Raw genomic sequence first — 26,942 nt, 5'->3', positions numbered from 1 at the left:
TCTTGGATTAGGCATTATGTGGCGGAGGTATGCACTATCGCTTTGTGGTGCAATATATGTATATATATATATATATATATATATATATATATATATATATATATATATATATATATATATATATATATATATATATATATATATATATATATATATATATATATATATATATATATATATATATATATATATATATATATATATATATATATATATATATATATATATATATATATATATATATATATATATATATATATATATATATATATATATATATATATATATATACACACACACATATATATATATATATATATATATATATATATATATATATATATATATATATACACACACACACACACACATATATATATATATATATATATATATATATATATATATATATATATATATATATATATATATATATACACACACAAACACACATATATATATATATATATATATATATATATATATATATATATATATATATATACACACACACACATATATATATATATATATATATATATATATATATACACACACACACACACACACACACACACACACACACACACACACACACATATATATATATATGCGAAGTTACAAAAATTTCCAATGATAACTGTGCTCTGCAGAGTGATTTATACGTGATTACAGACAAACAAAAAAACAAAAAAAAACATACAAGCTGATGAACATACCTTGCAAAAACTTCGTTTTGGCAAGATAAAAAAGATAGCTCCAGCGAACTATACCGCTGAGGTTGTTTGCATTGATCAAATTCTCCCGAAGAGGACTTGACTGAATCGGGATTTGATTTTTAAATAATTTTTTAATTGGCCGAATTGAATGAAACTTGATACTGCACACCGCAGGCGAATGGTGATTTAGGTGGCCAAAAAATTTTTGCGCTATCGTGCACCGTTTTGACTATTTCGGGAACATACATACATACATACAGTGGGGAGAACAAGTATTTGATACACTGCCGATTTTGCAGGTTTTCCCACTTACAAAGCACATAGAGGTCTGTAATTTTTATCATAGGTACACTTCAACTGTGAAAGACGGAATCTAAAACAAAAATCCTGAAAATCACATTGTATGATTTTTAAAGAATTAATTTGCATTTTATTGCATGAAATAAGTATTTGATACATCAGAAAAACAGAACTTAATATTTCGTACAGAAACCTTTGTTTGCAATTACAGAGATCAGACGTTTCCTGTTGTTCTTAACCAGGTTTGCACAAACTGCAGCAGGGATTTTGGCCCACTCCTCCATCGAGATCTTCTCCAGATCCTTCAGGTTTCAGGGCTGTCACTGGGCAACACAGACTTTCAGCTCCCTCCAAAGATTTTCTGTTGGGTTCAGGTCTGGAGACTGGCGAGGCCACTCCAGGACCTTGAGATGCTTCTTACGGAGCCACTCCTTAGTTGCCCTAGCTCTGTGTTTCGGGTCGTTGTCATGCTGGAAGAGCCAGCCACGCCCCATCTTCAATGCTCTTGTTGAGGGAAGGAGGTTGTTGGCCAAGATCTCGCGATACATGGCCCCATCCATCATCCCCTCAATACGCCGCAGTCGTCCTGTCCCCTTTGCAGAAAAGCATCCCCAAAGAATGATGTTTCCACCTCCATGCTTCACGGTTGGGATGGTGTTCTTGGGGTTGTACTCATCCTTCTTCCTCCAAACACGGCGAGTGGAGTTTAAACCAAAAAGCTCTATTTTGGTCTCATCAGACCACATGACCTTCTCCCATTCCTCCTCTGGATCATCCAGATGGTCATTGGCAAACTTCAGACGGGCCTGGACATGCGCTGGCTTGAGCATAGGGACCTTGCGTGCGTTGCAGGATTTTAATCCATGACGGCGTCGTGTGTTACTCATGGTTTTCTTTGATACTGTGGTCCCAGCTCTCTTCAGGTCATTGACCAGGTCCTGCCGTGTAGTTCTGGGCTGATCCCTCACCTTTCTCATGATCATTGAGGCTCCACGAGGTGAGATCTTGCATGGAGCCCCAGACCGAGGGAGATTGACTGTTATCTTGAACTTCTTCCATTTTCTAATAATTGCGCCAACAGTTGTTGCCTTCTCACTAAGCTGCTTGCCTATTGTCCTGTAGCCCATCCCAGCCTTGTGCAAGTCTACAATTTTGTCCCTAATGTCCTTAGACAGCTCTCTGGTCTTGCCCATTGTGGAGAGGTTGGAGTCTGATTGATTGAGTGTGGACAGCTGTCTTTTATGCAGATAACGAGTTCAAACAGGTGCAGTTAATACAGGTAGTGAGTGGAGAATGGGAGGGCTTCTTAAAGACAAAACTAACAGGTCTGTGAGAGCCGCAATTCTTTCTGGTTGGTCGGTCATCAAATACTTATTTCATGCAATAAAATGCAAATTAATTATTTAAAAATCATACAATGTGATTTTCAGGATTTTTGTTTTAGATTTCATCTTTCACAGTTGAAGTGTACCTATGATAAAAATTACAGACCTCTACGTGCTTTGTAAGTGGGAAAACCTGCAAAATCGGCAGTGTATCAAATACTTGTTCTCCCCACTGTACATATATGCAAGATGAGAGTTTTGGTCATATAATAGATCATGTTCTGTCTGTCTTCCTTTGTTAATCATCTTTTTCTCGCCATTATGATAGCAATATTCTACATCCTGCATTGCAATATTGTCCAAATAATGCTTCAGAGGGTGTAGCAACACAGTCTGTTCCAACACTGCCTTTCTACAGACAGAGGGTTTGTAACTAATCAACAAAAGTTTGGGACACCTGTAGGAATTGTTTCCATCAACTTTCAAGGCTTAATTTACTTCCATTGCTGCAGAACAGCTGCAGTTGCAAACCCATTACTTGTTTCCTGAAAAGGATCTTTTTTAAAAACTGAAATTTACATTATTTTTCAGTTTGTGGTAACCTAAACTTGTTTTTAACCTCTGGAAGTTTACCGCTTAGCTTTGTACCATTTTAGGTTATTCACTGAACTTGAACTGCTTAAATTTGAGTAAAAACAGGAAAAATGGGGGTGTTCTAAAACTTTTGACTGGTGGTGTATGCAACCGAGAATAATGTGATTTTCTCTGTTAATCAAACTTATTCACATTTAATCTGCATTTTTTTAACCTTCATCACTTTGGAGTTGTTTGTGAAAACTCTATTTCTTAAGTTTGATCTGAAAGCATCTTGAAATAAGTAATCTCAGGTGGCATCAAAATGTGAAAACTACGGAGCAGGATAACTTTTTCAGGTCACTGCACACACACACACACACACACAGAAAACACACACACACACACACACACACACTTAAATGGTGATGTCCTTGTACGTGCATTACTTTTGTTCTCAGTCGATAAACTGATAAATTTAATTAATCTGGTGTTGATAGAGAACAGGCATTGTGGGTTAAATTTACTCCTCCGTTAATTTCCTTGCATGTCCATGTATAAAAAAGGGTCCTTTATCTGCCAATTTAAAAGAAATAAAAGAAACAAACCCAACCTCCCCCAACCCCCTCCCCCACCCCCCCCCCAAAAAAAACACAGTTCTCAATTTCCCTATCTCAGGGTGTAGTGCAAGAGAGGCATTTCAAATTTCAAACACTTGCCTGAGATTCTGGAGGACCACCTTCATCACGAATAAGAAGCAAGTAACTCAGGCCATCCACAGATATCTCTTTCTTGAACCTGCCACCTGCAAATAGTAAAAAAACTTAAGAATTTTCATTTTGGACATTGAAGGCCTATAAATAACTAAAATGATGAATGAAAACAAGTAAATTGCTGAGAACTTTTAAAATATACTTTGTAAAAGTTTCCAGTGATGTTCAGAGAAGCATGCACAAAACAATCACAATTCATCAATTGTATAAGAAAGCATAGCTTTGTTATGAAAAGTTCCAGGAAACTAGTTCAGCAGAAAATACCCAAGTGTTTTTTTCAACACTTCTTTTTACATCAAACCATTAGGTTGGGATCCTGCATATGCTTGTTATCAAGCAATTCAAATACACAATCGAGAGCGATTAATACAAACTGAGATTACCATTAATGTCCAAGTGCAATGAATGGCATTTTGTGGACAAAATGGATTTTATACTCAGGATAACAAATTTTATTGATATAACAAACAGGCAGAGAACAACGACCACAATGGATAAATGCATTTTAAACCCCTGATTAAAAAAGAAAAAAAAATCAATCAATCAATCCCTTATACAGTGCTTTTCATTCAGAGCAAAATTTCAAAGCACTTAACAAGAAAGAGGGAGGAAAAGTAAGATTTAAGAAAAACAAAACAGTAAAAAGATGGGATATTAAGAAATAAGAATGCAGAGATATTACATTGACACTCCAGAGCACACTTCACCATTTTCCCATTAAGAACTACTGCATATTTGACAATTGTGTCAGCCAATAAGTTTAGTTTCAGGAATGCCCACTCCTCCTTAACGAGTGCACCAACTCCCTATTGGAGCGACAGTAAGGGTCATGTTATCATCATCTCTGGGATTTATAGATTACAGTAGATCGAAGCTTGGGTCCGTTTGACTGGGGGTAAGCATGGAATGGCTCAAGAACGTCGGGTCTCGTACCTTTCAGTTCTTATTTTTTATATATACACAATGTCGAGGCTCAGATAACAGCTAATACACAGAAAGTACAACAAAGGGAACAGGAGACAAGAGGGGCGGGAGAAGGAAGGACAAAACAGTGGGGAACGAGACATCAGGAGATCTGTGGGAGAGGGATAGGGTGGGGTGCATGGGGTAAACAATATGGACACAACAGGGACTTTCAGGTCTTTAAACAAAATGGACTTTCAGGAGGGACAGCAGGAAATTGGAAGGAGGTGAGTTTAGGGTGGATTCGTGGGGGTATAAAAGATAATGGCTTTTGATGGGGGAAGATAAGAAATGGTGGTGAACAGATGCTTTGAAGACCTGGAGGGAAGAGTGGAATTGAAGAGTGTCGAGTTTCTCCAGAGGTGGGGGGAAAAAGGAGGAATGAAAGAGTGAAGGTGAGCAGTGATTCTTGATTTTGGTAGTTTTACCAAAAGGGAATTGCTGGCGGACCTTGAGCGGCCTGCGGAAATATGGGGGAAACAGATCACAGACAGAGCCGGGAAGGGGGGGGGGGTAGGGGAGTGAGGCCGGAGAGGGGAAGGTAGAAAACAATGTCCACTGACCTGCCTGCGGTGAGAGAGTGAAAGACCCAAAGACTCAGCCTCATTGTGGGTGATACCAATGATCATAAATGCCTTAGTTTCCACAGCGTGAAGCTGAGAAACCAGTCCAGAGGGGTGAACAGTATTCCATCAGGCTGCGGATGAAAGCTTTGTTCGTGGTCAGGAGCTCAGTTGTGCCAAGGAAGTATATTACATGACGGAGGATGCTCAGTTGGCGAATGGCTTTGGAAGCCAGCTTAGAAATGTGGCTTTCCCAGGAATGATCATCGCAGATATATAATTAGATCCATAAGCTTGAATGAAAGAACTTCTTCAAGAGGATTGTAGAGAAACTGAATGGGGAGGGGAGGGGGGATGATCAAATGGTCCTTTCGGAGAGACATATTGAGTGTGATATTAGTCAGGATTGAAAGACATATTCCAAGTGTTGGACCAGCTTATAATTTTATCCAGATCTGCAGAGTGTGAAGAGGCTGGTACTTGACAATCTGAGGGATGACAGATGGTACCAGCAGAGGGTGGAGTCATCAACAAAGAGATAAAGACGATTTTCCAGAGAGTCGGAGCGATCATTGATGAAAACCAGAAAAAGCACAGGGCCCAGAACACTGCCTTCAGGAACTCTAGCCTGGATAGGAAGATAGGGATAGGATAGGGATAGGAAGGCCACACGTTGGCTGCGACAGAAGAGGAAGTCTGCGAGCCATGAGTGGAGAATGCCTTGGATACCACAGGAATAGAGAGTTTGTTGAGCAGGGCGGGGTGCCAGACCGTATCGAAAGCACGCGATATTTCAAGGGAGATGGCTCTGATCTCATGTCTGGCATTGAGGACCTCCATCCATTGTTGGGAAAGCAGGATCATCAATTCCAGGGTAGAGTGACCTGGTCTGAATCCAAATTGATGATCGGAAATCAAGCCATTGGAGAATAAGAAGGATTTATTGTCGGAAGTGATGATGGATTCCATAACCTTGCTGATGATTCGGAGAAGGCGGATTGGTCTGTAGTTGCAGTGATCTGTTTTTGAACCTTTTTTATACACAGCAATCATGTTTGGTGATTTCCAAGCAGATGGCAAATGACCTTGAGCAAATGAGAGGGTGAAGAGAACAGAGCGGGTGAGCAAGAGCAGCAGAGCAGGTTTTTAGGACATGTGGACTGATTGCAGAATCAGAGTCGAGGTTTGACAGCAAAATCTCCACCTTGTCGGGAGTAAAGGGCACAGAGTACAGGAACAGCTTGGTGCAACTAGAGAAGGTGGGGACAGAAAGTGATGGGTTTGGGATATAATATTTAGAAGCAAACATGGAGTTGAGGCATTCAGCCTTTTCACGTGCAGTGACAGCTGTGCGGCCATTTGAGGTAAGGGAGGGGATGAAGAGGGAACATACATGAGAAACAGACTTAACTAGACACCACCAGGATTTGGAAGAGGGTGGCACGTTTGAGAGTTCAGACTTGAGATTAGAAAGATGTTGTTTCCTGGCTCTCTTGAGGGTAGAGAGTCAGAACATGGGTGACACCTATTAACGGGTTAAGAATAGGTTTAAAAAAAAGGATAATAAATAAATAAAAGAAAATAGGTTAAAATATGTTATAGTAGGTTCCACCGACTATTGGTCTGGTCACTCTGATGGTTACCATGCCCATGGAGTTGCTGCAGCTGTGTCCAATAAGCTGACTTGTGATAATTGAGGTAACACTGGTCAATGAGCATATTATGAGACGAAGGATTTGTCACTCATTCGGTGTCATTTCCCTGGTCTCTGTATATGCTCCAACTAAGGCGAGTGATCTCACCGTGAAGGACGCATTCTATGCCACGCTCGAGTCTGTGGTTGATCAGTGCCCCAGGCGAGATCCTCTTCTATTGTTGGGGGATTTCAATGCATATTGAACTGATAGGGATGGTTATGAGACATGTGTTGGTCCCCATGGGTCTGGAACTGTGAACCAGAATAGTACTAAGTTCCTTGACTTTGCAAGAAGTCATGGACTTAGGGTGGCTAGTTCATGGTTTCAGCACCCACAGGATCATCGCTGGACTTGCCATTCCAGTGCTGGTGGTGTGGCAAAGGAGATTGACCATATGCTCGTTGATGGTCACTGGAGGATGATCCAGAACTGCTGGGTCCACCGGAGTGCTCAGTTCCTCAATACCGACCAAGGCTTGTCGTAGCAACTCTGAAGTTGCAGCTTAAATCCAGGAGAACGGTACCATCCAAACCTAGGTTGGATGTTGGCAAGCTCAAGGATGAACGGGTAGCTGAGGAGTTTGCGAACAGGCTGATTGTGGATTTGGGTGCTTTGGGGGAATACTGAAGAGCTGTGGAGTGCCTTCAAAACCACCGTCCTTGATGTGGCTGGTAGATGTCTTGCAACTCACCATTGGGTAAGAAGAATTTTGTCTCTCAAGGGATACTGGATACCATTGACTCTCGCAGGGCCAGCCTGAATTGCAGAGCTGAGCAGTTCAGGAAGCTGCGGCGTAAAACTGTACGTACTCTAAGGGTGGACAAGGAGGCCGATGTGTGAGGAATCTGTGAGTGGGTAGAGCATCTCCTGTGATCAGGTGATTCTTGTCTTGCTTGCAGGGGAATTCGCGCATTGCGTTCCTCCAAGCCCGTCCCTCAGTGTACTGCAGTTAGAGCGAAGGGTGGTGGGCTCTTGACAGAGTCGTCTGAAGTGAAGGCCCACTGGGCCGGTTACTTTGAAAGGCTGTACCAGGCTGATCCACCAGCTGTCGAGCTGGATGTCAGGGGTATTACTGCCCCTATTGCTTTGCTGAACCTCCAATCAACTGTGATCCACCTTTTTTTGTGGAAACACAGGCTGTGGTGAGAGACATATTGGAATTGAAGTTGGTTGAAATGGGGTAAAGCTCCTGGGATCTCTGGCATCCAGGAACTTCTCAAGTCTGGTGGAAATGCTGTACTCGTGTCATTGCATGCAGTTCTGTGCTCTACCTGGAAGACAGGCATCATCCCAACTGACTGGAAGAGGGGCCTTGTTGTCCCTCTCTGGAAAGGGAAGGGTGATCACCAGGCCTGCAACAACTACCGAGTGGTGAAGCTGCTCTCAGTGCCGGGCAAGGTCTTTGCTCAGATAATTATTGAATGGGTTCGTCACCATCTGCTTGAGCACCAGAGTCGAGAGCAGTCAGGCTTCACACCAAAAAGGTCAACGACTGGCCATGTCCTTGCTCTTCAGGTCCTCACCGAACGCAGTCAAGAATTTCGAATACGGCTACTTGCAGCCTATATTGATCTCTGCAAAGTGGTCGAATCAATGAATCGGGATGCCCTCTGCAGGATTCTTGGTCTTCGTGTGGTGCCACCAAAACGGATCAATCTGATGTCTAAACTACATTCTGGTACTGAGAGTGCTGTGAGATGTGGTGATACTATCTGTGACTTATTTCCAGTTGTTAATGGAGTTCGTCAGGGGTGTATACTGGCCCCCACACTTTTCAGCACTTGTATGGACTGGATTCTGGGGAGGTTATCAGAGAGATCAAGCTGCGGTGCATTGTTTTGGAATGTCAAGATCTCTGACCTTGATTTCGCAGATGATGCAGTCATCTTTGCAGAGACTCTCGATATCCTTTTGGGGGCCCCCAAGGTGCTGAATGAACAGTCGGAACCCCTGGGATTACCGATGTCCTGGGTTAAAACTTCGATCTGGGCTTTCAATGACATATTGGATGCTACTGTCTTGTCTGTACCTGTTTGTGGCAAAGACGTTAAGGTCACGGATTCACTTACCTTGGCAGTGATATTCATGTCTCTGTTGGCTGTGAGCCAGAGGTCAATTAATGTCTGGGTCAGGCCTGGGGAGTCATAGATTCACTGGATCATGGGGTGTGGCGCTGCAGGCACTTGTGCAGGATGAAAGTCCAAGTTTTCTGGGCCTTGGTGCTTCCAGTATTGCTCTACCGATGTGAGACTTGAACTCTGACCAGGGATCTGAGACGGTGACTTAATTTCCTTGGTCCCATGTCTCTTCGGAGAATCTTTGGCTATCTCTGGTCGGACTTTGTGTCCAATGAGCGGTTGCTAAGAGAGACTCAAATGAGATTTGTTACCTGTATAGTCTGTGAGCGCCAGCTGTTGCTGTATGGACATGTGGCTCATTTTCCTGACACTGATCCTGCTCACCAGATTCTCTCAGCGAGGGAGCCTCATGAGTGGAGGAAGCCAAAGGGACGACCACATGCCTCGTGGTTGCAGCAGGTTGATCAGCATCTCAAGGAGATGGGGATGGGCCCTGGCATCTGTCTGGGGGGTGGCCAGATGGAGGCCCCTGGAGTCCCAGTGGAAAGTGGATTCACCTACGCGCTGCTCTGGCGAATGCTCCCATACCTGACCTGACCTGAGGGTAGACACATTTGTTCTGAGCTTTGTGGAAGGAACTGAGATTGCCTTCAGTTGGATTTGCCTTCCACTGCCTCGCCACAAGCTTCAGTGTAACATGGGCAGGAGGAAGGGTATGACAACTGAAGATGAGATACGATAAATCTGTAAATGAGAGAGAGAGAGCAAATCAGTGAATCTGTACGTGGTTGAGATCCGGGTCAGGAAATTGACGAATTGTGTGTGTCCCAATTTGTCTCAGAAGTCTTTCGCTGAAGTGCCATGGCAGGTGAGCGAGGTTCCCACACCCAGCCAACTGGCATGATGACAATTGAAGTCACCACGTATGAAGAAGAGAGCGTTGGGATGAGAGAATAGAAGTTGGTCCATGTTTTCGGTGAGCGAAGTGTAAATGGAGTTATCACTGTTTGGTGGACGGTACAACACACGTATAAACATGAGTTTGGAGTGAAGGGGAAGCTGCAGCTAAAGGTATTCCTGGGGGTGTGAGGAGAGAGAAGGGAAGCTGTAGCGAAAGGTATTCCTGGGGGTGTGGGGGAGAGAGGACAGTGCATCGAGAGTGAGGAATATAGTTTTTGATGAAGAGAGCAACTCCGCCACCAGGACGAGGCTCAGGTCTGTCATACCAGAGGAAGGAGTGACCAGGGAGAGATTCTAGGGAGTCTGAGACGTCTTGAAGGAGGAAAGTTTCTGTTTTGCAAATTATGTCTGGTTTGTCAGGAGCAACCTATATGGAAAGATCTGTCAGGTTTGAGCAAAGGCCCCGGATGTTTGAGGTCCACACTGTTAAGGAAGAGGGAGGGGAGGAGGCTTTGGGTAGAGGGGATGGGAGGGAGAGGGGAGGGTGAAGGAGGAGGGGGGAGATAGTGAGAGTTGTTGACAGAGTGTGGGAAATTGCAGAAGAGCGAGGGGAGAGGACCGATGAGGAGGAGAAAACGCTAGGTGGTGATGGGATGAGGCAGAGTGGGGAGTAATAAGAGAGGGGGCAGAGAGAAATTGAAGATTGGAGAGGTGGAGGGATTAGATGGAAGAGAGAGAGCAGGGGAAGGAAGCAGTTTGTGGATTTGAGGGGGGAGAACTTTGAGAAGGGGGAGTGAGGGGGGTGAATGGTGGGAGAAGGGTGAGTGGGGAGAGTTGAGGGAGAAAGGTTAGGGGGAAGCTTCGAGGGAGAAGAGTGTGAAGGTTGCTTTGAGAGGGAGGGGTGAGAGGGAAGCTTTGAGAGAGAGAGGAGATGATGAGAGTCGTTACGGCCAAGGGGCAGGAGGACGATGGGAGAGGTGGGGAGAGGGGAGGGATAAGACTTGGTCGTGGTATGGTTATGGTAAAGGAAGGAGCGGGCAGGGGGAGGTACAATATTTGAGGGGTTGGGAAGAGGTGGAGGTGTGAGAGGAAAGAAAGAGCATGTTTGAAATGTTGAGGAGTGTGCTGATTGAGAGAGTGAGATATGTTAGTTTAGAGTGGAGCCCACAGATGTCAGAACACCACACAGTTTAGGACATCAGAGGAAGAGCTGAATCTAAAGCAGAACACAGTGAAGAGGCACTAAGAGCGGAGGTAGGATGAGGAGGAAAAATGAGAGGTGTAAGGAGAGGGTATAGCAGGTGAGGAGGTAGATTTAAGGAGGTGGGGTGAATTGGCACTGAAGTTGGGAAAGAAGCACGGTTGATGGAACAAGAACATGCATTGCAAACTGGGATTTTAAATTTTTTAAAGTCAGGATGGAATAAAAAACATCACATGAGGGATGCAATAAAGGAGAATTAAGAGAAGGGAGAAAAGAAACGTAACAGTGGGACTTTTAAGACACGGGATGAAGGAAAGGTCGAGTTGAAAAGTCTGAAGAAGATGAAGGAGAGAAGAAGTGTGAATTATGATGCAATACAGAGAACCACACGTGTGAAAGAGGAAGTTGAAACATTTTAAGAGACTGTTTTTTGGGGTATTTTTTGATAAAGATTAGGTAAGATTAGGTAAAGGAAAGGTTGAAGAAAAAATTGTGAAGGTGAATGGTGAATGTGGATCGGCTAAAGTACAAGGAAGATGATAGATTGGCGAAAGTTCCAGGAAGAGGAAGAGGGGGTGGAGAAATCATGTGGTTGCGGGAGGTGTTTGGTGCAAAGTGAAGACATTAAAAAAAATGTTTTTTTTAAGATTAGGTAAGATTAGGTAAAGGAAAGGTTGAAGAAAAAAAATTGTTTAGGTGTACGGTGAATGTGGGTTGTCAAAAGTAGAAGGAAGACGGTAGATCGGCTAAAGAGGGAGCAAGAAGAATAGTCGGTTCAGGAAGTCACGTGGTTACGTGGGGTAAGAGGTGAGAAGGGAAAAGATTTTCTTTGTCGTTTTTTTTACATTTTAAGACATTAAACAGAGAGTATAGTTGGGAGGGATAGGAGGGTGGATGGAAAAGTGGAGAAAATAAAAACTGATGGTAATAAGGAGAAAATACAAATAAACACGATCATGCTCATAGACGGGAAGGCGGTCGACCTCAGGGAAGCCCGATGTGACAACACCGATGAAAACTCACCACATAGTACAACTTTTTTAACAAAACCAAACTGGGAACACAGTAAACATGGAGGCAACAAAAAACAGTCAAAATGTGACAACAACCAGAAACTTATCTTTGAGAAAGTTGGCAGAGATCCCTGGAGAGAACCAACTATCACTCAAAAACCCTTTTCGTCAAACCCAGTTCATTATTAACAAGCTGAAAAACTCAGTTTAGTATTAAACAGCAGTAGCGACTGTTTCAAAAGGTAATCATACGTGTTTGTGGTTTATAATGTTTCTTTCTTCCACTGGGGGTGCCCCACGAAATGCCACGATAAGCAAGTCATACACGTTAACACGGTGTTTGTCCAATAAGGAAAACCCCCTTGGGGATGGGGGTTAATATTAGTATTAATATTGTTTTGTAATAACATTAATATTATGATGACATTATTGTTGCGATTATTGTTATTTTTATTCATATTATGACCATTGGTGTTGTTTTTAGTTCCCGACCGGTTTCACCAGAGGGACTATAGGCTTGCTCTCCATCTGTCCATCCGTCCATCCATCCGTCCGTCCGTCCCACCTGTGGTTTTTCAGACTTTTCTCCCATACCCTTCAACATATTCAACTGAAACTAGGTACATGGTACATGGTTTTGTTGTGATAAGTTACAGAACAAGTTCGATTTTCAGGGCATTTCATCAATTTTTCACAACGTTATGCCCTTTTTAAACTTAGAAAATATCATATATCACACAGGAGTCAGTGTTCAACTGCCCTGACTCCACCCTACTGCTTTACACCAATTGGATGGACAGCTGGCCTGACTGCATTCTAATAAAATAATGCACCACCATTGCACGAAGCAGCACAGATAGGCAGGTCTCAGGCCTGGGTGTTCGTCCATGGCCCAGTGCAATTGGAATGATGATCCCAGGTTTAGAACCACGATGTACTGATGGACCCCACGATTTGTGGGGGATACATCTGTGGAAAATGGCGTGAATAGCTAATCCATGAATAGTGGGGCATTGTTTCAATGGAAAAAGGGGGGATACGTTCCCGGCAGTTCATGACCCGCAAAACATACAACGAATGGTGAAGCCGCGAATGTCAACATCGCAAATGTCACACATTGTTTCAATGGCAAAAAGGGGGATAGCTTCCCGGCAGTTCCCGATTCATAAAAAATGCCGCAAATGGCGAAGCCACAAATATCAGGCATTGTTTCAGTGGAAAAAGGGGGATAGGTTCCCAATGGTTCCCGATTAATTGGGGAAACTTTTAAAAGTTTTAAAATATTTTCGACCGCAAATGCACATGATTAATTTCATTAAAAATGTTTCCAAAATTTTTCTTTTTTTGAAAGACAACACCAGGTAACGTTTCCAATGTTTATTGCGATTAACAATTTATTTAAAATGATTAACCAATCGTACTGTACAATAAAAAAAAAAAACAGCAGAAGGTACCATTTCAAATTTTTATTTGCAAAAACACACGTAACTTTTCAAATGATGACGACGACGACGACGACGACGACAATGATGAAGACTTCCAATCTTGTGAATTCAGTGGAGTTGTTTGAAGACCACACAGGTAAGGGTGCTGAGTCGTGCACCAAAATGAATGCAAGTGAGGGCATTGAAGCAGGTGAGGATCCTGATGAGTCACTCACCAAAGGGGATGCAGGAGAGGCAGGATGAGCAGGAGAGGCAGAATGGGCAGGAGAGGCAGGATGGGCAGGAGAGGCAGGAGAGGCAGGAGAGGCAGGAGAGGCAGGAGAGGGTGCTGATGCTCCTGAGGTGAACAGACCAGGGTGAAAAAAATGGGTGATAGTGAGCTGCCTGGCAGATTACTGCAGGTTTTGATGTAGCTCTTTGTATGGAAGCATCACATCATCCAACCCCCTCTTGAAATTGAGGTCATGCTCCATGACGGGATATGCATCTACCAGCTTCTCACCAAGGAATTTGACCGTGAGTTTGGACCGCAACACCTATTCATCTTCATCACTACCTGCCTCCTCTTCCTCAGAAACCTTGGTCATGGCATCCAACTCCTCCTCGGTGAGATCCTTGGCATGCGAGGTAATATGATCATCCAATTCCTCAGGCTCCATGATGTCAAAGCCTTCCTCCCACCTGCAGTGCCAACCCGACAATTTCATACATATCCTCCGTGTTGTCGGGAAAGTCTCTGAAGTTCTTCACTGCCTGTAGCCACAGGTTGTGCCAACAAGCATTGATGGTGGAGGCTCTCATCTCATCCAGTAACTCTTTGAATCCACTGATGCAGTGGGCTATGTTGAACTCCTTCCAATACTGCCTGACAGTGAGCTCTGGATCAGAGTTAATCACATCCAAAATGCAGTGAAAGGTGGGGCGGGTGTAATCTATATATTACTAAACCTCTCATCATATGTATATATATGTGTATATATATATATATATATATATATATATATATATATATATATATATATATATATATATATATATATATATATATATATATATATATATATATGTATGTATGTTTCCAAAATACAGCCAAAACAGTACAGGATAGCACAAAAACTTTAGGGCCACCTTACTCACCATTTGCCTGTGGTGTGCAGTATCAAGTTTCGTTCAAATCGGGTAATGAAAAAAATTATTTAAAAATCAATTCCCGATTCAGTCAAGTTTTGGTATGACGATCCATAAAGCGCAAGGACAAACCATGGAGAATGTGTTGATTGATATACCTCGAGAAACCGGTTGGCTGAACGATGACTCCTGAGGTAAATGCTCAAATTTTCTTCAAGTTAAAGTTTGACCACTAAATAATATTAAAATTCTTTTTTTTTTCTCTTTTTTTTTTTTCCATCAACCGCTGTCATAACAAGAACCCAACGGGTTCACGGGTCGTCTAGTAGGTTTTAAAAGTCGAGATTACCCCTTGATTGAGCGGCTGGATCAGGGAGGAGCTGTTGGGCAGCAGGAAGATCACCTTGACGTTCGGGTGAGGCACCTTCAGGTCCCTGGAGTGGCCATGAGCATTGTCGATGAGCAAGCGAACCTTGAATGGCAGGTTTTTTTTTTTTCCCCACCAGGTACCTCTCCACCTGAGTGACGAAACAGTTATGAAACCAGTCCATGGAAATTGCTGCCATCACCCACGCCTTTCTGTTGGCCCTCCAAAACTCGGGCACAGCGTCTGCTGGTTCTTGCACTTGAGAGCACGTGGGTTCAGGGAATGGTACAGCATCATGAGCTGTGTCATACAGTCCCCTTTTGCATTTGCGCATTGAGAAGAGATACCCGGTCCTTTGAGGCTTTGAACCCTGATGCTGTCCCCTCGCATTTCAAGATAAACATTTGCGTTGGCATCTTTTTCCAAAAAAAATGGCCTGGTCTCGTCAGCATTCAACACTTGCTCTGGCAGGTACACCTTCTTCTTGATGAGCTGTGCAAGTATGGGTGACGGCAGCAAATTTCACGTATAATGACGATTGTTGTTCCTATATACGATCCTATATGACGATATAATGTATAAAGACGACCCTAAAAATTGTTCATACTGACCAGATGTAGCATTCCACATCTGCAATTATGACATCAAAACGAAGGCATCTATTACGTCATAAAAATCACCCTTATTCCCCATGAGGAGTACTTGCCGTGTGCCAAGTTTCAATTACTTCCTTGGTGCAGTTTCAGAGATACAGAGATCCAGAGCTTTTCCCTTTTTCCAAAATGGCTGTCACACCAGGTGACGTATGACATCATAATTATCAATAAAACATTCTACATGAGCAGTCACACCTACGGTGAAAATTGTCTCAATCTGATAAGCGGTTGCGGAGAAAAACACAAAAGTTCTGTGCAGACAAACAGACAGACAGACAGACAGACAAACAAACAAACGGACCCAAATGCAATATCCTCTCCTTAAAAGACAAGGGTAAAAGACTCTCCTGCAAGGGTAAAAAGACAAAAGAAAAATATAAGATGAACTATCAACAGATACAGTATATATATAGTGACAAGTGGGGGAAAAAGTCAAAAGAGCAGGGAAATATATTTTAAAAAAAATATAAAAAATGGACAGATTGGGGATGGACAAAGGAGGATCACTGGAATGGCTAAGAAGAGGTCAGCTCAATTGGGATGAAGAAAGACTCGTAATGAATGCCCAAAACCAAGGACCCGAAACCAATGGCTTTCAGAAAATAGCGGGACTTCAATTGGACAGGTGTGGGTTTTGCAGACCAAAAATAGAAAGCACGAGTCACCTTGTCTCGGGAAGTAAAATAACTAATGTCAGAACACACAAAAGCACAACAATGTATGCAGCATAATCCACTGGCACATCTGCAAAAACTTCAATATCCCAGTCTCAGAAAAATCATCGAAGCAGCAACCAAAAGTGATTGTTGAAAATGACGATGTTGTACTCACATACGACCTGACCATCTCACCAAGCATGGATTTGGAAAACAAAGTATTGCGACAGAACATAACACTCAGATACAAACAAGAAAAGACGGCATTGCTAATCAAGGTGGCAGTACCCAGCGACTTTGGTCTAAATAACGTCGAAATAAGGAAAATGATCAAGTACCAGGATCTCAAAAATGAAGTCAAGAGAACCTGGAAGCTGGAGAGCACCAAATTGTACCAGTGATAGTTGGAATAACGAGAGCGAGAAAGAAGAATCTTTCTGAGATTTTGAAAACTACCGTGGAATATTACTACAAACTACAATTGGAGGTGAAGGATGATGAGGCGAGCAGACAATGACCAGGACGATGAGGTGGCAAAGCACCAAGGCAGGTCGCCGAATGGGCAGAGGCAGGACGAACATGCACAGGCAGGCAGAGGCTGCGAGAAGCAGGCAGGCAGGATGACCTCCTCAGAGAAAGCTCTGACTCGATCTCCTCAGCAGTCATTTTCCCCATCGTGTTTCCCGTTCTCAGACCAACTCTCTTTCCTCTCGTCGTCTTTGCCTCAGACTCCAACTGCCGATTAGGCTCCTTCCTCTCCTCTCCCGGGGCAACGCTCTGCCGCTGAAGGTGTTAATAGCTCCACCCCCTGGGAAGCGTCAAGTGCTCCTCCCCTTGCTCCTGTGCTGAGTCTCCTGGCACCCCCTGGTAGAAGCTGACATAGAGGCAATACCCACAATTTCCTTTACCATAATTATTACCTCGCACCACCCCCTCTATGGTGCACATGCAAACAAGACAATTCTTAAGCGAACGTTTCCCTACTTATACATCAAGATGACTACTGTAGATACATTTTTATCATAATGGGTTTGAAGGTGATGAAATAAACAATTGATGATTAAAACTTGATATTAAAATAAAATATATTAAACCTGAAATAAAATGTACTCAAATATGATATGTTTTTAAGTATGTTTCCATTTGGAATTAACATAATTCTATTTCTCCTCTGTATGGAAAGATCACCTGTATATTAAAAGTGTAAACAGGTTGAACTTTGCCAGTAAGTTGATTATAAGAAGAATTGCCGATCATTTTAAAGCTATCTTAAATAATTTTTATAAAAGACACAAACAAGTTGGAATGTGGATTTAAGAAAATGTCCAGATGTATCCACTAAGCTCTAGTCGCTTCAAGATAATATATCTTCTCAGTTTTGGAAGAAGTAGACTGACCTTTTAACTTACATAGGATGGAAACTTGTTTTAATGGCCATTAGAGTTGGCGTTTGACATCATTCTAGCATTCTGTGTTGTTAATATGTCCGGATTTGAATATGTGTTCTAGCCATTTAAGCAGGAGCTGTCTAAGAAGACTGAAGATAAGTTTCACTTGGAAAATGTCAAGACCAGACGAACTGCTGCCAGTGTCAGAAAATGATAAAAAAAACTGTCTTACTGAAAACTATATATAGTCTGGCAGCCATTGGCTAAAGTGTGTTTTGGAGTACATACACAATTTTATTGCAGATTCTGGTAACATAGACTATACTAAACTCAAATCCGAGTGATGCCACTTTGTCACGCTTGAGCAATTTTTTTTAGGAGCAAAATTCAAAATGGCCACCATCAAAACCGTTTTTTGGCCGTAACTCGGCCAAAAATCGAGATATGAACCCGATTTCAGTGGCAACCCCTATGTTTTGGGTGTCAAGGAATACACTGATATGTTTAAATAAACCATATCATCCATATAAATAGTCCATATTGCAATATTGGTATATCAGATACCGAAGAAATGCACGCCCGGAAACAATCAGATGCAGGAGACAGACAGAACCTACGAGAAAGATTGGCCACATGTATTGACCCTCTACAACCAGAGAATCACCCGGATGGGCTTGTGAACATTGTAACTGGAAGAATGAGTCCAAACATTGTCAACGCTGACATTTCTGTTGGCATAGGAGTTAAGCAGATGAAGGAGTGTGAGGAGCAATGGCCTCAGCTTCAACAAGCCGCTCAGCAAACAAGTAGTCACGATGGCAGTGTCCTGAAAGCAGATAAAGGTCAGACAAACACCTGTATATGACACGGGGCTCATATATTCAAGAGTGTTGGGCCTTCAGGCAGTGAGGGACATCAACCTGAAAGATATCCTGAAGTTTGAGCTCGCCCCAGTACCGCCTTCTATGTTTGAAGATAACGGTGACATGCGAATCACAAAATCGAAAGCAGTCTTGAAGCAGAAATTGCAGGTAGAGGTGTCCGACAGAATGTTTCCAGCTGATGGAGCAATCATTGTAGATGGTTGTGCTATGCTGTGGGTGATTCAATGGCCATCGAAAGGAACAGTAGAGGACTATGTGCCGAATCTTCTTTCTTATTTGAGAGATAAGCTGAAGATATGTGATACGTATTTGGTCTTTGACCGGTATTATGACAACAGCATCAAGAAAGTCACGCGAACCGCTCGTGCAGGCAAAGATTCCAGTCGACGACACTAGCTGAATCTGACGCCACTCCCTGCACAAAAGATCGTTTTGACAGTGACAGAGAACAAAGTCCAGTTAATAAATATCATTTGCAGCTACATCAAAGACCATCCTGAAGCATTTTCTACCAACACAAAGCTCATATTAACTGGACCTAATCCAATACCTATGGAAATTGCAGAATACCAAGTAGTAGAGAGGCCTGACCTAAGAACCACTCACAAAGAAGCCGATGTTATTATGGTACAACAAATGGTCCTTCTAGCCTCATCAGGAGTTCCGAGTATCCGGGTAATTTCAGACGACACAGATGTATTCCTATTGCTGTTGCATTTTTACCAACTGAAGGAACTGGCATGCAACCTTGTGATGGCTGGTACAAGTCATGACAGATCGTCTGTTGAGATCAAGGCGACAGTGCAGAAGCATGCACATATTGTCACCCAAGTTCTGGAAGCATATGTGGTGTCTGGATGTGACACAGTTACCTACCTGTGGGGTATCAGAAAAGGCACAATTGTGAAACACCTCAGAGATGGTCATCAATTAAATTATCTTGGTGATCTTGATGCTGAATTACCAGATGTCATATCTGAAGTAACTGCCTTCTTTGCTGCTTGCTATGGATCCCAGGAAATAGAAGACATGTCAGCTATTTGATTTGATGTCTGGTCTTCAAAGATGGCTAACAAGAAGCTGACATCAGCACCAGAGTTGAAACTCTACCACCAACTATTGTGGCTTTCATCCAACACATTCTCAGGGCGCACTTGCAGGCAGCAATATGGCGGGCTGCATTAGATCCAGACCCACCATTGATCGATCCAACGAGTCATGGATGGTCACATGAAGAAGTGTCGAGCATGTTGCTCCCTGTGTGTCTGCCTCCGGATGTCATCAGAGCTCCTGATAATGTTCTCAAGATGATCAGGTGTGGGTGCAGCTCAGTGCGATCCTGTTCAACGAATAGATGTAGTTGCTCTGCCGCCAGGCTCTCCTATTCATTGTTCTGTGGCTGCCATGGTATGGAGGAATGTCAGAACGACCAAACAAAGTCTGTATCAGCAAGCGAAGCTGTGGAACTTGAGTGAACACTAGTTATTTGATTTATGCAGCTGTCTTGTATGTGAGATTGAGTGAAAGAAAGATTGAGTGAAAGCAGAATGAAAGAAGTTCATCAGCAATCAATCAGTGTATTCATAGTTGATAGCAAGTACAGACCCCTTTTTAGATTTGAATTTGTGTAAAATCTGTGTAAACCTTGCTTATTACGTTTATTTGGTTATGTGTTAATATAATTAATTATAGTTTGTAGTTACCTAATCATTGTATTACTCAACTGTACTGTTGGAAATAAAGATATACAATACAATACAATATACTGTTTACCACTTAAATCAGGTTCATATAGATTTTGGGCATAGTTACGCTGAAAATAGTTCGGTCGATATTTTTTTCAGTCAAAATATTATATCTAAACAGAAAAATTGCAATATAGACTATTATTATGAGTTGTATGGTTTATTTAAACATATCAGTGTATTCCTTGACCCCCAAAACATAGGGTTTGCCACTGAAATCGGGTTCATGTCTCGATTTTTGGCTGAGTTACGGCCAAAAAACGGTTTTGATGGCAGCCATTTTGAATTTTGCTCCTAAAAAAAATTGCTCAAGCGTGACAAAGTGGCATCACTCGGATTTGAGTTTAGTATCGTCTATGTTACCAGAATCTGCAATAAAATTGTGTTTGTACTCCAAAACACACCTCGGGTAAAATTCCAGTTCTGCATCCAGACTAATAAGACAAAGATTCTCCACTTGTTTTTGAGTGATCTGGAGTGAGTTTGTTTGTCCAGAACCTCCTGTGCACACATTAAATCTGTTTGTTTGTTCAATAAATGTTCTAAATTGTACTGACATTGAAACTGTATTGACACTAACTACTCACACGACCGTGCTACACTGTACATTCCTATCTGTACGTCAACCAGAATGGTTAATGTGGTTGAATTGCATATTTGGTAGATTCTGCAGGTCTTCATGGATTGGAATCTCTGGGTTGGCTTTAATGCAGTCAAATTCTCTCAGCATTCTTGCCTTTCGGCACACATCAGGGAGTGGGATGTTAGACAGGATTGGGAGCCACTGCACAGGTGTTGATTTCAGTGTACCACTGATTATCTGCATCAGTGTTTTCAGCACAGTGTCCAAGTGTTTTGTGTGGCTGCTCTCTTCCCAATTAGAAGAACAGTATTCTGCTAAAGAGCACACAAGAGTAAGGCTAGCAGTATGAAGAATGCGTGCACTTGATACCCAGCTGGTGCCTGTTAGTATCCGGATGATGTTTACACTGGTCTTGATCTTTTCTGCAACCCGTTTTAGGTGTTCGCAGAATGTGAAGCTATGATCAAGGATGACTCCAAAAGGTACTTGGGGAACGGTTCGTTATTGCCTGGTTTGCCACAAAAGGAAACTTGAAGTTTGCCAGTTGGTTGATGAGATGGAAAACGGTAACTGTAATCTTAGTTTGGTTTGCGCAGAGGCGCAAGTAGATGAAGTATTGCTCCATTACCTGCAAGTCCTGGGACAGGGAAGTGCTGAGATATTCAAGGTTGATTGCTTGGGTAGCAAGGACAAGATCATCTGCAAAGGCAAAATTTCTGGAGATGGTACTAGACATGTCACTCACATATATGTTGAAGAGGATTGCAGCTAAAACAGAGCCTTAAGGAAGACCATCATTTTTGAGTCATTATAGAACTTAATTGCTCTCAGAGTGAAACCCTACATCTTCGTTTGCTAAGCATAGAAGGACACGCATTGTGGCTTAGCAATGGAAAAGTCTGGCAGCTTTCAGCAGAAAACCATGTCAGCATACCGTATCATACGCTGATGAAAGGTCAGTTTGTGCAACACCTGGCTTGAGCGTACTTTGGTAGCCAGAAGCCTCAACATGGGTGGTAAGTGTAAGCACTTGTTCAACATAGCTCCTACGAGGTCTGAAGCCAGCTTGTTCCTTGAGAAGATTGGGCTCTTCCAGTGGAGAGGATGGCAATGACTTTAGCCTCTCTTCAGGTTGATGGTATGACTCCAGTTGCATGGATGTTCGTGAAAAGAGAAGTCAACCAATCACGTCCGCGAGGGCCCAAATTCTTCAAGAATTCAGGATAGATGTCATCAATTCCTATTGCTTTCCTTGCTTTGGTGGAAGAAAGGCCAGTGTCAATGTCAGTGCTGGTAAATGGGGGAGAAAGCAGGAATGTATGAGGATATTATGAAATAGTCTTGGAAAGTTTCTTATGGCCTTCCCACCAAGCTTCCTTAGTTCAGGCAACTTCAGAATTGAAGAGCAGCCGAGAAGCAACAACATTAGCCGATACTTTGGGAGGTTGATGTTCAGCAGGTGAGGCAGCTACAAGATGCCTTCGTAGACCCCATGCCTTTCTACTTGAATGAGTGAAATCAAGCTCCTCAACAGTCTCCTGCCATCTTTGTCATCTGGCCATGTCCAGAGATTCTAAGAGCTCAGATGCAACATCTGAATCCCCAGAAACTTCATCCTGTTGGAGGAGTTGGTCAGTTTCTGGCAACCAACAAGGTGTGTTGCATTTGCAAAAAACACATGGGATGTTGTTTTTGGCTGCATCCGTCAGGATCTTGCAGAAGATGCGAAAGCTCTTCAGGACAGGGTTGATGCTGGTGATCTGCTCCTCACCTTCTGTTGTGAAAGCCTCCCAGTTGGCTTTACGAAAAATCCAACAGGCCTTCGGTTTGGATGTAATCAAGGTAAACTCTATTCCAATGTGGATTAATGCTGGTCGACGTTGGTTGTGTGGAAAGTGTGAAAGGATCTTACGAGATGTGTGAAGAGAGTGTCCATTACAATCCCTGGAGACAAAACAGAGGTCTGGTTTGTAGTCCTTCTTCCATCTATGTGAATGGAAAGTGTCTGGTCGCTTGGCATCTTTTTGTAAAGGAGTCGGAGGAGATCTCAGGGTCAAGTAGAAAATGGAAATAAATAATACAGCATTGTGTGCAAAATTCCCATCCCTCAACAATTTCATGTCTCTCCTCTGCTTTGTTCAATGAAACAACTCATGTTTACCCTGCCACTAAATTGAATGTGAATGTTGCTGAGCACAGCTGTTGTCATCCTACAGCAAAAGAACAAACAGCAGTCCAGCAGTGCATTTCATCTTGCACACAGCACCACATTATCATACATATCACAATCCAAATTCTCTTTCATATCACTGATAAATGATAATGTGCTAAATAGGTATGCTCACTACTGAGGTCATATGTACTGATTAATGTTTATGCTTGGCCTGGATTTGTGCTAAGATTAGGGTTAGGAGTTAGCACTGACCATGAAAAAGCGCATGGTCAGTATGACTGCTGGATATGTGCTGGGGTTAAGGCCCAGTCACACCTTGACGTTTTAGCCAAGGTATGCCGATTTTTGAATTTTTTTTCTAAAACGCTGGCACACGTTGAATACGTTATGGGTAAGTTTTGATAACATTGAGAGCACACTGAAAAACACTGCCATACGTCGTTGTACGTTGGCTTTAAACGTTGTACTTTTTGGTTGTCCTCAAATTTTTTCATGCTTGAAATTTCACGACGTATGCCGGCGTATGACTCACACGTTCCACTACGCTGGCCACAGGTTGTATGCACGGTCTGCGATCGTTGACAGACGTCAACACATGCTACTTGTAAGTTAATCATAAGTTGAGACACGCCGAGGTAATGTTTAGCGTACCCGAAACTTATTTCTAACCTATGATTAACGTGTTGTTGGCACGTTACGCGATCGTTGCCACACATCGACAGACGTTACTTTTAAGTTACTCATAGGCTGAAAGACGTCGGTATAATGGATCGTCCTTACGTCAGCGTCCACGGCCAGGACACTTATTTGCAGCATTCTTCAAACTTTTCTTCGGCATGACGAGGATGTTCACACTTCGATGTCTAGCTTGGCTATGATTCCAATTGTCCATCGGCAGCATCTATTTGAAATAGTCGAGTTTGAGCGTTTTAACTCGTTCAGAAGAAACGCTTCAAATTTCCAAACCCCAGCGTCAAAAAACAAAGGCGAGTGACAGCAATTTAAATCGTTCATTGTAAACAATGAAAATAGTTGAGTGGTACCGTTTAAAAGTCGTTGAGTGTAAAAATAATCCAATTGTTGAGCGCAAGCGTCTACTTTCAATAGTGGAGATGCAGCCATTTAAATCATTGAGTTTATCATTTAAATCGTTAAATCGTTAAATGCAAGGACGATCCATCATAACCCACACCCTCCCCCTCACACTCACCTACTACTGCCAACATGAACAAACTAATACTAATACTAATACTAATACTGATACTGATACTGATACTGTGCCTGCTGACATGGACATCGACTCAAAAAGGACTCGAAAACACTGTTGGGTTCCCCTTTTATGAGCAGCATTTTTATATACCAATTCCCAAAACCGCTGGGAACACGTCTTAATATGGCAGTTGTAAGCTAGAAACACGTTAATTTATTTTTTTTGTAGACCGGAAGACGTCATTGGAATACGTGTACATACGTCGATGTGTGTTGGGACTACGTAAAGAATTGGTTCAAAGCACGTCAAACATAAGTTAGAAATAAGTTTCGCGTAAAAAAGACATTACCACGACGTGTTTAGACTTATGAGTAGCTTATAAGTAGCCTTTGTGGACGTGTGTAAGCGTCCACATATCGTGTGTACAACCTATCCCCATCGCATGCGGAACGTGTGTCATACGCCAAGTACGTCGTAAAATTTTGAACATGTTTAAAATTTCTTGACGTACTCTACTTACTACGACGTATGATAGCGTACTTTAGCGTTGTACTCACGTATACCAAACTTACTCATCCCGTATTTGACGTGCCCCAACGTTTTAGACACATTTTTCTTAGGTCGGCATACGCTGGCAAGATCGCCAAGGTGTGACCGCGATGTTGACACTTCCATTTCTACGGCAGTTATGATTCGAATCGTTTTGCGTCAGACTTTTAATAGGCTACGTCACGACATCGTCGGCGATGCGTGCAACGCGCTATGCCTAAGTTAGACTATCGTTGGGCATCGGTTGTGTAGGCCGACAACAGGTTCAGCATTCGTTGGTATAAGTTATCTATAACACAACGAAACGTTCTGTGTCCGTTACCAATGCGTTATACATAAGACCAAGTCGCTATGAATACGTCCGAATCTTTTAAAAACAACATCAAAAGTTCAACGTAAGCCAGCGTTTTAGATACATTTTAATACGTTGCCATCGCTGGCTAAAACGTCAAGGTGTGACCGGGTCTTTAGGATTAACATTAACCCATGAAAGGGTGCATGGTTAATGCTTGTGCTCAGAATAACATTGTGAAATTGTGTGAGGTTAGGGGTAGGAATTAGCACTAACCACGAAAGGGTATGGGTTAGTGCTCGTGCTGGATTTGTACTGAAGTTTGCCTTATTACATATCAATAGCATTAATCTTAAGCCGAATGCAGGACTGATGGTTGGTTGTTATTTGCAAGTCCTTTCATTCTAAATCCTGCATTGGAGTGGTGACCAATTTAGGATTGTGCCCCCAGCTCAGGAAAAACTGCCTCTGCAGCCTTATGCATCTGAATTGGTGAAAGCATTGTTGTTGTTCTTCTTCTTCTTCCTCTTCATCTTCTTCTGTTATCCTAATGAAAATATCATCTCCCATTCCTTGGCTGGGGGCATTATTTATTATCCTAATGATTCCAGTCCACATCATTCGTATTTCTGCATTTTTATCACATAATTTGAGAAGTGTGTCTGTTTGTGGGTTTGTTTGACTTCTATGCATTCCTAAACTGCTGAATGGAATGTTATAAACTGGTGTTTGTACTCAGGGTGTACACAGGGGGAAGTGGGTGGGGGGGGCAGGGGGATGGCAGGAGGGGGGGAAGGAGGGTTAGGGATTAAAAAAAAAAATTAATGGTCACAGGATTTGGGACTGGGGGGAGGTGGGGGGGAGAACCCAAGTTCTCTCTGTAAATGTGTATCGTCTAGCTCCACCTGGTGAAGCCACCACTATAAGTCATAATAAATGTGGGGGAACCAACCCATCCTTGAACGGTTTCTTTGCTCGTTACGTAAGTAAATTTGCTTTACTGCTCGTTTTAATCGGAGCTTTATTCAAATGCATTGAAACATGTTGCAAACTTTATTTCCCAAGAATCATCGTATTTTTCTTCCCTGAATTGGCTGAGAAACACAGTACATTAGTGCAGTTTCCGGCCAACTGTCTGTGTGATTCTGCTTGAGCAGTATTTTGAGCTGCTACAATTTAGACATTTAACCTCTTATTTTCAGGCTTGGTATTTTTAGTTTGGAAATCTTAACTTTAGCACTCTACTTCAGACCTGGAAGGCTTCTTTTTACTCAGGATTTTAACTTGTCAATAACTTTTTATCTCCCCTTCTGGAAAATGATTTTGGTAGAACATATCATGGAGTACGATAGTACTCCATATGTCGGGATGGCAAAGGAAAAACAGTATCAATAACAGCTGGAGTTTTAACCTTTATCATTGATTCTTAAAGCAATTACTTGTGCTGTTCGTTGCTGCTTGAGCTCCAATAAGCAAGACTGGTAAGTAAAACACAATTGTGTATTATGTGAAGTGCTATCACAATTAGTCGTGTCGCTTATTGTTTAAATTATGCAATATATCAACCCCCATTCCCAAGCTCAGTATTGAACTGTAGAAGCAAAATACTTGCATCAACCGATATGTAATATTACCATGTTTACGTTTTTAATTTGAAAAGATAATATTGTACTATGCGAATACAGATAAGCTGTACTCGATCTGCTGAGCATGAGAAAAAAATGAACGAAGGAAGGAATGCATGACAGACAATTTTCA

General features: G+C 42.4%; 1 protein-coding gene across 8 annotated transcripts in view; it reads right to left on the bottom strand.

Annotated features, from left to right (window-relative positions):
- Window positions 1-26,942, bottom strand: part of LOC147029991 (arf-GAP with GTPase, ANK repeat and PH domain-containing protein 1-like) — a 459,947-nt gene that overhangs the window by 329,853 nt on the left and 103,152 nt on the right. For all 8 annotated transcript variants that reach the window (XM_085873585.1, XM_085873584.1, XM_085873587.1 and 5 more), the window contains one exon: window positions 3,637-3,722. In XM_085873585.1, coding sequence (XP_085729711.1) covers window positions 3,637-3,722 — 86 coding nt within the window. The remainder of the gene's footprint in view (window positions 1-3,636; window positions 3,723-26,942) is intronic.

Source organism: Eptatretus burgeri, chromosome 3 (genome assembly GCF_056783735.1).
Source record: "Eptatretus burgeri isolate ZD-2024b chromosome 3, Ebu_testis_v1, whole genome shotgun sequence".
Lineage (NCBI taxonomy): Eukaryota > Metazoa > Chordata > Myxini > Myxiniformes > Myxinidae > Eptatretus > Eptatretus burgeri.
The sequence above is the reverse complement of the archived record's forward strand: the minus strand, read 5'-3'. Positions and strand labels throughout refer to the sequence as shown.